The following is a 13,935-nucleotide window of genomic DNA, read 5'->3' as shown; positions in this document are numbered from 1 at the left end:
TCAAGATTGGATGTTTTTCTAAAAGAAACACTTTAAGGTTTTGGGGGAATTCTATAGCCTGTGCTACACAGGAGGTCAGATTAGATGATCACAAAGGGCCCTTCTGTCCTTGGAATCTATGAGTAAATGTAAAAATGGGTTATCTACATAATTGAAGCTCAATGGGGGTAACACTATGAAAGTAACAGAGTAATGCAACTCCAGACACTGAGTCAATGGAGCTATGCCATTGCTAATTTACACAACAGTTGAGAATCTGGCCTTGGAATCAGCTGAGGAGAGGTGTAGAAAAAGCACTGTCTGTGGCACATGGTAAAACCTCTTGGGTACTAGAAACATTTATTAATACTTTGCATTTCTTTAGCTCTTTCTAGCCAAGGATCTCAAGGCACGAGCATTAATGAATCCAAGCTCACAATGCTCCTCTGAGGTAGCTTAATTATTATTCTCTCTTTTACAGACAGGGAAACTTAGACACACAGGCTAAACATTTTCACACTTGGTTGCTTAAAGTTAGGCACCTATATCTACAGTTAGTTAGGCAACCAAATTAAAGGGACTCAGTTTGTGGAGGGGCTTGTGACCTCAGAAAGTATGAATGGACAACAAAGAGCCTGCCCTTTGCAGAAAGGATTTGTTTACTGTTTAAAAAACCTCTTGACAGACATAATCATCTTTTAAACTTGGTCGGTTTCAATGCATTAAAAGCAATTTTGTAACTTGTACTCATCCCTGAGTCCTATCGGCCAAACTTCTAACCACATTTTCCTGTTTATTGAGAAATATTTTCCTCTCTCCTGCTGCTCTGTGCAACCAAAAGCCCAGCAGGGTGTGAGCCTGCATATTTGAATGTGTCCAAATCCCACCCCTACCACACTCTGGCAACTGGACATGCACAGATTAGAAAGCCCTAACAACAATCGCTGTCCAGCGGCCTGCAATCTTTATTGCACCTCTTTTTGTAGATAGGTTCTCTCATAGACCTATCAGTTTTCACTGCCTCTGTCTAGCTCTTGATGCTTCCCTTGGCTCTGTTTGGGGGCCCCCGCAGGGAGACAGGGCACTGTGTACCATGTTAGAGGAGCACTCTAGATCTGTATATGTAACTAGTTAAGGTGCCAGTAGATGGTCCTAGGTTTTGTATGACCAGTAGTCTTGTCACACACTGTAAATGGCTTCCTCTGTGCAGCTCTTTACATCAACTCTTGATGGTCGAATCAAGGACTGTCCACAGGCAGCAATGGCAACCCACAATCCTGCTTCCCCCCCCCCCCCGTTTGTCTATCAGTCTATTAGCAGATGCACGTTACGTATTTTTCTCACAACTCTCCTTCTTAAAAAACAATACCTAGGTTCTAACTCTGCAAACTCTTAACGCACATGGCTTTTATGAGACAGCTCACATGCGTTTGCTGGGTAGGGACCCCAGGCTTGTAAAAACCTTTTGCCTCTGGGAGAGTGGGGTAAGGAAAGGAGTTAGAGGTGAGGTACTTGGGCAAAGCATAACCTTGGAATTATAATTCCTCAAACCACATTTACAATACTGCACATCACAAAAATAGGCCCTCTTTCTAGAGGGGTCTTATATTTGGTGTGTTTTGGTTCACACTAGAAATACATAGATATTTGATAAATGTCTTTTCTCCTGTTAGGCAGCATCTCTGAAGATCTAAACATAGAAGGGACATTGTCAGGTAATTTAGTTTCCAAATTAAGATTTGGGAGTTTTAAGAGGCTTTACAAAACCTCATATTAAAATGCTCTTTCAGTATTATTTTTAGCTTCAATTTTAAATAAGTTGTTTGGATTCAAACATTTCCATGGGGCATTTGCAGCTCAAATATTGCTCCTTTGTGCTGGTACTTGAGAACCAGAAAGTGAACTGCTTGGCGACTGAAATGCAGAATGTAACCAGCAATAGATGGTCAAATTTTACTTTTAACTTTTAAAAAAATATTTCAGTTTAATCTAAGGTATTCTTTGTTATGCAGGTAAAGTCATTTAAAATAAACATAAAGGGTCATCTCAGGATTTTTAAAAAATGTTCTCTTGTTGGCTCAAACTTACTCTTATTCCAGCTGTTAAGGGTACTGCTCATGTTTATAATGTTCTTCTTGCAGATGATACAATTTTTTTTGAAAAATGACTCAGCTGGGAGGTACTGGTATTTGTACAGATTCCACACCCCAGGGGGATGTCGAATTTAATTACATAAATGTGGCTCACTTAAAACCTGAACAAATATATTTTTATAAACTTATATTGACCAGAATAACACACACAATAAAATTCCTTCAGACTGAGTAAACTAGAAAGGACAGAAGTTGTCACTCTCATTAGATGAAATGGGGTAGCTCTTCTTTATATACTTTATAACATGAATATATCGATATATAACATCCTTCTGCTTATTTTATACTTTTTCATCCATGTACACATTAAAGACCTGATCCTGTAAACACTTATGTATGTGCATAACTTTACTCAAGTGAGTAGTCCCTTTGAAGTCAAAGAGCCATGCAAGTTGTGGTTCAATGAGCAAAATATCTCAAGAGCCTTTTCCTGCTCTACTTTATCAGGCAAACATTAATGGAATTAAAAAAATATGGAACTGGGCTCCAAATCTGCATGCTGAGTCTTCACTCCTTCCCAGAACTAGTCCTCGGGAAAATAATACAAATAAACTCACTCTTCTTGCATCCAGTAGGCCATACATAGGCTGCTCTCTGTTACACCCATGCAGTACAGCTGAACTCCTCTGTAGGTGTAACTGAGAGCAGAACTTGGTCTCTTTTGATCGGAGCTTCACTAATGCAACAAATCACTCTTGATCACAAATCTGCCAAAACAAGCCTGCTATAGTCATCTCTGCTGTCCATCAGTAGTTTAGCTGGTCTCACAAAATGAATGTAGTGTTTCTAAGCCTCCTTTATGCTATTAAACCTTTCTCACTCTAAAACTCCTTTTACTATCCATTTTCCTTTATTTTCCTAGGCTCTTTTTATTGTTTTTCCTGCCCTTCCTTTTTAGATTCTTTCCCAGAAAATCATGGTCTGATTGTAAATCCAGAAGCTGTCTCAATAGCAGGAAGTTGAGAAACTGTGTGTGTGTGTTGTTGTTGTTTTTTTTTAACCTGCCAAGCATTTGCTGCTGAGGAATCATTTCTAGTTATAGTGCTTTCTGTTGTTCTTTGGGGAAGCTTTAGTCACCCTTCCTCTCCTCCATCTGCACCCAGTTAATTTCTCAAGTCCCTCTTTGATGAGTGCACATGTCATATTTTCCTTATCTTTCCTGTTGGACATTACTTTCTGCTGGGGAATATCCTTTCTTTACTGCATAGCAATTATTCTGGTAGCTATCACTATAACTAAAACGATGAAATATTTCCTGTTTTTTTTCACATTCTTCGAACTTTTGGCCTGAAACTTTCCATGCTTAGTCTTTGCCCAAAATGAAGTGCTCACCAGAGACCAACATATTTGTATTTTATCGAATGAAACTTGTGGCCTGATTCACCTGTGTTAGTCCATTTTTACTCTAATGTAAGTCCATTAATTTCTACAGCTTGTCCCTCAGGTCTCAGTTCAGCAAAGGAGTTAAGCATCTGCTTAAAGTTAAGCATGTGCATAAATCCATCCCTATTCAGTAAAGTACTTGAAACCAATGGGATTTAAGCACAAGCTTAAAAATAAGCACTTGTTTAAGTGATTTGCTGAATAGGATTAGATTTATGCACATGCTTCAGTGCTTAGAGAGAGTGCAGAGCTGGTCTCATTTTCTTCATTATTTGAGAAATGGCAGAAAAACTTTAAAATGTCAAAAGGGGCAAGGAAAGAGTTATAATTCCTGTAGAGGCTATCCTGTCAGCTAGGCAGGGCCAGATTCAGTAGCATGCTATCTAGGTAATTATAGGTTCCTATATCATAGTACCTGCATGCTACCCAAACTGTAACACATTTGTCCTCACAACATATTGTGAGGTAGGGAAGTGAAGGTTCAGGGGTACTGAAGTGCAGAGAAATTAAATGACTTGCTTAGCATCGCCCAGGAAGTCTCTGGCAGAACCAAAAACTGAACTCTTGCTCTCTTGAATTCCTGTCAATACCTTAAGCCACAAGACCATCTGTGTTCCACAGAGAGGGGCTTCCCATCTGTGAGGGGGTCACCCCAATCATGTATGCTAAGCGTTCTAAAGAGTCTGCAAAGAAATACAGTGTCAAACTTGCTTCATACCACTAGTCAATTTAAAGGGGTCTAGCTAGGGCATTTACAAGCCAAGCAGCTCAAGGGCTTTTTGTACATAGCTTTATAATAAACCCTCTTTAGGATGAGCTGCATCAACTGCTTTGTTCCTTTGTGGCAGAAAATAAATCATTTATGTTGTCAGAATATTAAAGCTACTGCTGCTAGCCAGCCAAAGATGTTTGGTTCACAGGGCCTTTTGTTGTGACTTTTTTTTTCTTAATAACTGGTTTCATTACTATCGGCCTCACAAATTGTTTTCATTCCTGGAATGGATCTATGCCCCATCCAGCGTCTATATGGTAATTTCATGTTAAACGCTGGCAACGTGCTCCAGGACGTACAAGACACAAATAAGAACTCAAGGCCAGATGCAGATCTCATTTACACCTGTGTAAATCTGGAGTCCACCACTTAAATCAAGAAATACTTTACTAGCACTTTTCTTAAAGTAGTTGAATTGGAACACTTCACTGGTTGCCAAGGAAAATTCAGCAACATATATGGCTTTAGTTTAATGACGCAGTAAAAAAAAAACCCCTCCCTTTTGCCCATTATAAGATATCTGATTGATCTCTTATAATGAGACTCCACTTTTGATGAACTTTGAATATAAGTAATTTCCTGTTTCAGCAAACCAAGAGAAAAGTGCCCCTTTTCGGAAAGAAAACAAAATTGGGCCAGACCCCAGCAGGTGTCACCTGGCTTACAGCTGCAGAGGTTTCACTGGAAAGAAGTTGATTTACACCAACTGAAGACCTAGCCCACTGTTAATTTATTGTACAAAGATTTAAAAAAAAAAAAAAACTCTTTAATAAGGACTAGATTCTGATAGCCTTCTGCATGTTGCCTCACTCTATGAGCAGAACTATTGAAGTCAGTGGGACTCCTCATGGAGCAAAATGTTACTCAAGAAGAGCAAGGGTGTTCAAATCTGGCCCTAAGAAGTCTGGACTGTTTAGCTTTCTGAGCCTCAGCATTCCTCATTGTAAAATTGTGTGTGTCAGAGTGGAATAAACCCCTGAACTTTAAATCGCCAGACTACGACCTTGATATTCCAGATCGTATTTTTAGCAATTTAAAACAAAACAAAACAAAAAAACCCAAGAAACTTGGCTCCCTAGCATTTTAATTGCACCCTTTCGCCTACACAGACGCCTGGCTCTTCTCTGATTTCTGCCACAGACGTCCAATAAAACCTACTTCAAACAGGACTGGGAGACAGAAGCTGTAAAATCCCAAACTCAAAAAGAAAGAATAATACTTTGCACTTCTATAATGTCTTCCATCCGAGTATCTCCCAGAACTTTACCAACAGTATTGAGTTCACCTACTTAACATCCCATTTTGCAGGTGGGAAAACAGATGCAGAGAGATTAAGCAATTTGGCCAATATCAAAAATGATAAAAGGTTCAGAAAACCTGACCTAGGAGGAAAGGTTAAATAAACTGGGCATGTTTCTTTTTGAGAAGGGCAGACCTGATCAGTCTTCAGATATGTTAAGGGCTGTGATAAAGAGGACTGTGATAATTGTTCTGTCTTAGATAGTCATGGAGAAGTAATCAGTTTAATCTGCAACAAGGGAGATTTAGTTTATATATTAGGAAAATATTTCTAACTATAAAGGTACTTTAACACTGGAATAGGCTTCTAAGGGAGGTTGTGGAATCCCCATCCCTGGAGGTTTTTAATAACAGGCTGGACAAACCTCTGTTGTGGATGATCTAGGTTTACTTGGTCCTGCCTCAGTGCAGGGGACTGTGTCACATCCCAATGTCCCCCTCTCTCAAGGGGTCCCCTGGGGATGGCAGATCAGCATGGTATCTTGTTAATGCTGTTGCAAGCATTGCAGGGCATTTTAGGAAGGGTCAAAGGGATGAGTGTGGAATGGAAGATTCCTTTGCAGGGAGCGAGAGGCCAAGAGAGGGAAGGAGGGAAAGAGCAGAGAACGGGTTAACTTGACACTTCAGCTAGCTCCGTGTGAAGATAAGATGCTGGCCCCGGTCCAAGGTCATGGGTGTGACGAGAAATCTGCAGCTGCCCAGCTGTGAGAAGAGGAGAACGAAGTTGAGTAGGCCTGCAGAGATAGCAGTGAGAACAGTGAGAGCGAATCAGATGGCGAAGGCCAACAGGGGGGAAAACAAAGTCTCTGGAGCCGGTGTGTTTTGGGAAGCCAAGGAGGCCACAGTGAGCCAGTTTGGATTGGTACAAAGAGCACCGGGAACAGAGGGCCCTAGACGAAAACACCCCCATAGGACCCCAGGACTTAAAACCCTCCCGAGAGCCAAAGCAAGGCAGAGATCGCAGCGGACACTGAACGACCCGTGCACTGGGCAAGAACTCCCCTCCCCTCTTCTTCCTATGTTCTACCCAGGCTTGGCCAGCCTCAGGTCGTGCGAGTGTGAGTATGAAAGTGGGTTAGGGCTGGGGCACTAACACTTTCTTGCTTCCTTTGAGTGATGTGGGAGCAGTCCCAACACTCACCGCTGTTATTTTATTAATAAAGCTTTAAACTTAGACACTTGGTGTGTTTCATCATCTCCTCCCCAAACGATTCTGCGGCCTCAGCCTGTTCACCTGAGGCCTCAGGCAGATTGGTAACAGAAATCAGTCACAGATGGAATTGATGACATCTCAAGGTCCCTTCCAGCCCCACGTTTCCATGATCATACAGGAAGTCAGTGGCAAAGTCAGGAACTGACTCCCAGTCCTGTGCTCTAGCCACAAGACAGTCCTGCCCCTGTATATTAAATAGTAATTTAAATTTTAATATAATCAGCTTTGGGGTTTACTTTCATTTCTATTTAAAAAGTACAAAGCAACACCTCACAGTGAATGACTCCGAACGGTGATCCTGGAAACAAAGGGCCAGATCCTCAGCCAGTGTAAATCAGTATAACTATTGGCATAGGTGGGTTTGCACCCACTGAGGATCTGGCCCACAAAGCTCAACCCATTTCCCATACAGGTCAAGATTCCCAATGACTTCAACAGGAACAGGAGCAGGTCCAAACTTACAGAGACATAAAAAATGCACTCATTTTAGTCTTGGGTTGTTGTTGTTGTTGTTTTTTAAGGGACTGTGCCAGATAATTTAGGTTCTAAATATAGGGTTGTTTCGTTTATGGGTTTTTACAAGAATAGGACTATTAGAAAAATGACACATAAATTTGACAAGAAGACATCTTCATGAGACTTTTGTAAGTGTCATTGTAAATAGTTTCTTTGTCCAGATGTGAATGCTCCCCTGCAGTTTCTGCAACTCAAAGGGTAAAGCATTGTGCTAGCATTGGACAGCTAAAAAGTGATACACTTGAAGCAGTGAAACTCATTTATTTCTGATGTCCAAGACCTTGAATGAAATTATGGTGGTATTAGTAATACAGTTTAAAAAAAAAAAAAAAAAAAAAGCTTTAAGATATGATTTGACCTGAACGTTTCCCTTTTAAGTTTTCCATTTCCTTTTCTCCACAGAACGTAGCCATACACTATGGAGTTTCCTGAAATGATGCTGAGTGAAGATTTTGACAACTACTCCTATCTCTATGAGTATGAGGAAGATGAACCACCCCAGTCCTATCTCAGTGTTGCACACATCATCTCTCTTTCCTTATGCAGTGTGGCTTTTCTCCTGGGGGTGCCAGGAAATGCCATAGTCATCTGGTTTATGGGGTTTAAATGGGATAAATCAGTCAGTACCCTCTGGTTCCTCAACCTGGCCATTGCAGACTTCATCTTTGTTCTTTTCCTGCCTCTCTACATTACGTATGTGGCCATGGGCTTCCATTGGCCCTTTGGGAAATGGCTCTGCAAGACTAACTCCTTCATTGCTTTACTAAATATGTTTGCCAGTGTCTTCTTCCTGACCATCATCAGCCTTGACCGCTATATCCGCCTGGTACACCCAGTCTTTTCCAACAAATATCGGACCCTAAGGAACACCCTCATTCTGAGTGTGATTATTTGGATTTCAGCTGCTATTATTGGTGCCCCTGCCTTACACTTCAGAGACATAATTACAGTTCACAACTCCACTATCTGCTATAACAACTTCCATCCGCATGACAAAGAACTCATTTTGATGAGGCATAATATTTTCATTTGGGTGAGGCTTGTTTGTGGCTACCTCTTTCCCCTAGTGACCATGGTCCTTTGTTACTCATTTCTAGTTCTGAAGGTGAAGAAGAGAACCATGCTGACTTCCAGCAGGCTTTTCTGGACCATCCTTGCGGTAGTTGTAGCTTTTTTTGTTTGCTGGACCCCCTATCACATATTTACCATTCTGGAACTATCTGCTCACCATAATGAACACTTCCATGACTTGCTTCTAAGCGGTATTCCCCTTTCTACTGGCCTGGCTTTCATCAACAGCTGCCTCAATCCAATCCTCTATGTTCTGATTAGCAAGAAGTTCCAAACCCGTGTCAGGGCGACAGTTTCTGAGGCACTAAAACTTGCAGTCTGGGAGGTCAGCCGGTCTGCAACAGTCAGTGAACAACTGCGGAACTCTGACAACAGCTATCCGGCTGTGCGGTATTGTGAAACCACTCAGTGACCAGCTCTTAAAAATCTTTCTCACTGCATATAACCAGCAGTAGATTCACAGTCAAACAGATGTGTATCTTCGCTACGAACAAGAACAGTGGGTTGATTGCAATCAATTTAATGCTGCACCCCACGTTAGCTGGAATTTTTTTTTTTTTTTTTTTTTTTTTTTTAAGGCTGCAGAATTTGGATAGGATGCTAGTTTGATGTATAAAGGGCCTGAGTCAAAGCCCACTGCAATCAGTGGGATTTGGATCAGATAGAGGAACATTCCCACTATTAATCCTGTTGTGTAAATTCCAGAAGAGGTGTTGAAAGTGACACCTTCTCAACATAATCATATATAACAAAAATATTTCTTTGTTGAATTACGTAACACCTTAGATCCAGGAGTTCTCAGCCTGGAGCTCACACGCAGCTGTCAGGGGTCATGATCACACCACGCTTCCAATAGCGCTAAATAAGGAGAACTCCTGGTTAGATCCCAGCTAGGTGGAAGGGGGAGGAGGCCCACTCTGAGAAAAGGGTCCCAAATATGGAAAAGGTTGAACAAGTGCTGTAGATTATTAACAACAACTTTCTATTCACATAAAACCGAACAACCTTGCCCCCTCCCCCCCCTTTGCGCCATCCCTTCTCTGAGGCCTTGAGTTTCCTGTTAGCTCATGTATACCCAGTAAAGGTATATTTTCAGCCAGCTTGAATACATGTATGTACAAAACTATACACACATTCTTGCCTCAGTGTGTAAGATTAGGGCTGTAAGATGGTTATAACACCATATGGCCTTGTCTACACAAGTAAAGTTTACGGTGTAGATGGGGCCCTATATATAGATTCATGCATAATGTTCTTTTACACAAAATATTCTATCACTTTGAACTATATTTGCACAAATATGAATAGATCAATATTGCCTACAGCCACATTTTGGTCTGAGATCATTAGGCCTCATGAGCTGAGCAGTGTTAGGCTGGATCAGTACTATCTCAGAAATACACCTAAATGCTACAAAATATGATGTTGCTAATTGGTTAGGTACCACTCTTTCCTGAGTCATTACAGAACTAGTGCCTCAGCAAGGTGTTATGAGCTTTGTGCTGCAGAATATGCCTTAACCAAAAGTTCTACCCTCTCTTCTTTAGATTCCCTGGCATTTTTTCCTAAGAGCAGGGTGTTAACCTTCTGCTGTTTTTGAATACAGTATTCTTCACTTCCTCTCCTCGGCAGAAATGTACTGTTGCTGTCTGCTCTTAAAACAGCTCCTTTGTTCAACCCAAAGGGTTCTGGAAAATATAATCCAAGTATAGTGGATTTCTCAATCTCAGTGGTAACGCACATTGCAGCAATTCTCTTTGACAGAGTAGCTGAAGCTCTTATTTTGCATAGTCAAAAGGGTTAGCAAAGAAGTCAGTAAATAATTTGATTTTTTTTTTAAAGCTGTGGAATATTCAAGAGATCCATGCTTAGTATTGTTGGACTATCATCATGGTTTATTAGGAACAGCAGTTCAGTGACCCATGGGACAGAAGGACATAAACCAACATGTAGCAAGCTTCTTGAGCTAATAACCCTGAAATAGTTATAAGAGAGGTACAGATTTGAAGACTGCACAAGAATGCCAGTTACTGCCACTGGATAGGGAGAAAAGGACTGGCAACCTCCCCAAGTAATTCACACCAAGGCCCATGCATCATAACTACTGCATGAGCCACCTCTACAGGAGGTACAGAAGACATCTAAACAAAACCAAGGAAGACACAGGCTCTCTGTTTCCTGAGGACAGTGAGATTGATGCTAATGGAGTCTGTATGCTGATCAAAATGACAGATGCTTACTCAAGTCACTGACTATGGAAAAATGGCAGGAGCAGCAACTGCCAGGTGCAGATGGTGGAGCCATCTCAGCAGCTATACAGGCCAGTGCAGGATGAACTGTCCTGAGAAGGGAAAGCAGCTGTTTGATTGGAAAGCCAGCCTGAGATGAAAGGATAACAACTACTGACAGATGTCTGGATAAGTAGAAGAACAGTCCTCTCATCTGATCAGCTGCTCTGACATTCCTAAGCAGTCTGTGAGGTTTAGTACTTGGATTAGTTTGTGGCTGTTTCTTTTGCTGATATTATATGTGGTTTTTCAATAAAGGGAAGCTGTATAGCAACCACTGGATTATGACCTCTCTCATGACAGTTTTTACCTTTTAAATTTTTGTAAGCCTGACCCCATCTCCCTTTCCACTATTCCCGGTTCTGTTACACCCAGAATTTACTGTGCCTTTCACTGATCCTTCTGGATCAGTGTGTTAGGAGCAGACATTCTTCTCTTCCTTAGGCTGGGAGAGGGATCTTCATTCTCCAAGACAAGGCCTGAACAATACAGCAGGAGCCTCTGACTCCTGATTAGACCTGTGTGAATAACTGATTTGTTTGCTATCAGGTTTCTCCCCCCATCCCCAAATGTACTTTTTTGTAAAACATTTTGATTTGCTGAAAATTTTGAAATTTTTTTTGAAGGTGTGTAAAAATGAAATTGAAGGAAATTTCTAGTCATTTAGAATCAAAATGTGCACTGTTTAAATGTTTGAGGGACTTTTTTTTTTTCCAACTGGAGCAAATTAGTGAATTTGACACATTCATAATGGTTTGTGTAACATAGGAATCTTCCCCCTCCCCCCCCCCCCCAAACAGTGTTGGTCAAAAAACTGCCCAGCTCTACTTGAGGCACCTTGCTCTGGAGAAAGAGGAAGGAGCTTGCCCTGAGGTAGATTAGAACATTAAACAAACTGGTGGGGGGGGGGGGGGGGGAGAAAAGGAGCAGCAATTTAGGGTGGTTTGAGAAGGAAGGGGTAGCAGCACTCCCTCGTGCATGGAGATAGCAGTGCTCCAGCTGCTTCCCTCAGGCAGACAGAATGGTCACAAGTGCTGCAACTACTCTGTGGAACCAAGAGGGCTAATTTCAGTTTTAGGGGTAGAAGAATCCACCATAATCCAGATTTTGATGTTACTATGGAATTCTAATACACAGCCCCATCATGAAACAAGAATTGAGGGTTGCTCAGCACCTTGCATTTATTCCAACTGAGGGTACAAGCTGGCCCAGGAATTTATTAAAGATTGGCTATTGACTTACTTTGAGAAGTAACTTCCTCCATCTTTGGAATTCGTGACTAAGAAATATACCACTTCAAACCAAAGTTCAGAAAACTAATCAAACTGTGGTTAACTGGCTTTTCCGAGCTCTATATATGTTATGTTATGGCAGGATTGTAGAAGATTACTTCCCTGATTATTCCTTAATGCTTCTTCAACAGGCAGTGTTTACTCCTGTCCAATACCAACTGAAAAACATGCCCAGAACCCATTCTTTTACATGAGTCTCAATTCAGCAATATTTTCAGAGATTTCATAAAAATCTCCAGTACTTCTGCAGCAGCACAGTCAGTAGTAAAACAGCACCAATCCACCAACAGTGCAGACTGACACTGCAGGTGGCTGGCTGGCATAATTATTTCTCTCCTGAAGTGTTGCAATCTGCAAGTCACTCTTAACTGCATGGATCTATACTTTCAAGAAAACTGTTCAAAGGTCTAAGTAAAAGTAGTTTTTGAACAGCTGAAGTATTTTTGATAATAAAAGCAAGAGTATTGCAGATAGAAGATCTACTGTCCCTGGTCATCTAAACAGTGCCCCTGCCAGGCATCATAATTATTTTTGCCCACTCTCCATTTTTCACAGCACCTGTGAGGATCTTTAAAAAAATGAGTTATGACAGGAACTACTAGGTGGAACATTAAGGAAACAAGGGCAGAGTCAGCATTAGATGTTTTTATACTAGTTCTTCCTTATTGGAATTAAAAGATTTTGTTAAGGTGGGGGTGGGAAGGCCTGTGATATGGTTTTATTTAATCATTTGTTGGGACATAGGGCATCCTTTATGGAGGATAACAAAATAAATCAAAGCATTTGCAACCTTTTTCCTGTACAACAGCCTTTTGAACAAACAGAGCAACAAGACCTGCCACCCCAGGTAAGCACCATGTTTCCAGTAGAACTAGCAGAAGTGAAATGAAGATTTTAAAGTAAAATGTCAGATTTCCACATTAAACCTACTCCAGTTGCAATGAATGACATTACACTATAGTGCTACTGTTTCAGCCTCCAGGCAACTCAGTGCTTCACATTACCTAGCACAACAAAAGGGACTAGAAATTTCATTAATTGAAGGCTTATGAAGAAAACCCTAAACAGTCAATGTGCTGGGAAAACATTCAGCTAGCATATTCCATCATTAGATGAAGTTCTGGGGGAAACAAAAAAAAAAACAAACCCTAGGACCTCACATCTATAATGGCCAAATTCAGCCCTGATACAAGCAAGCTGAACTCTGCTAAAGGGGTATCTGCTTATACAAGTGTTATATAGAAAACAAAAGTATGCAGTATCATTATAATTATCATGAGTGAGGTTTAACCATCCTTGGCTTTTTCAGTGTAATACTCGTGGGATATTATATTTTTCCCTTCTGAAAGAGAATGCACTGTGCTACTTAGGGGTGTGGGCTTTGACTTCAATTAAAGCACAGTCCCTGTCCAAACAGATAAGTGAAACAAAATGAGGCAATATAAAGTGATTGAACTCCCTATTAACTCTTTATTCATGGCATGGCCCCCAACCCCCTATCTCCTCCTCCCCCACTCCCTGTCCTGATTGCCCCATCCAACCCCTCCTCTCATTCCTGACTGCCCCTCAGAACCCCTGCCCCCATTCAACCCGTTCCCCACCCTCTGACCGCCCCGATCCCCTGCCCTCTATCCAACCCCCCCCCCCCCCCAATTCCCTGCCCCCTTACTGCATTGCCTGGAGCACCAGTGGCTGGCAGTGCTACAGCTGCGCCGCCCAGCTGGAGCCAGCCACCCCATTGCGCAGCACAGAGCACTGGGTCAGGCCGGGCTCTGCAGCTGCCCTGCCCCAAGAGCTCACAGCCCGCTGCCCAGAGCATTGTGCTGGCAGCGCAGTGGGCTGAGACTGCAGGGGAGGGAGAACAGCGGGGGAGGGGCTGGGGGCTAGCCTCCCAGGCCAGGAAGGAGGATCCCATGGGCCAGATGTGGCCCGTAGTTTGCCCACCCCTCAGACCCCGCCCCAAAGAGCT

At 41.9% G+C, this 13,935-nt stretch overlaps 1 protein-coding gene across 1 annotated transcript; it reads left to right on the top strand.

Moving 5' to 3' along the window:
* The first annotated feature begins 6,426 nt into the window (after positions 1 to 6,426).
* On the top strand, positions 6,427 to 8,798 carry CMKLR2 (chemerin chemokine-like receptor 2). Its single transcript, XM_065413707.1, has 2 exons — positions 6,427 to 6,644; positions 7,718 to 8,798. Exon 2 carries the CDS (start codon positions 7,734 to 7,736, stop codon positions 8,796 to 8,798), a length of 1,065 nt encoding a protein of 354 aa, XP_065269779.1. The 5' UTR covers positions 6,427 to 6,644; positions 7,718 to 7,733.
* The last annotated feature ends 5,137 nt before the right edge of the window (positions 8,799 to 13,935 follow it).

Source organism: Emys orbicularis, chromosome 11, assembly GCF_028017835.1.
Source record: "Emys orbicularis isolate rEmyOrb1 chromosome 11, rEmyOrb1.hap1, whole genome shotgun sequence".
In the NCBI taxonomy this organism is placed as follows: Eukaryota; Metazoa; Chordata; order Testudines; family Emydidae; genus Emys; species Emys orbicularis.
The sequence above is the reverse complement of the archived record's forward strand: the minus strand, read 5'-3'. Positions and strand labels throughout refer to the sequence as shown.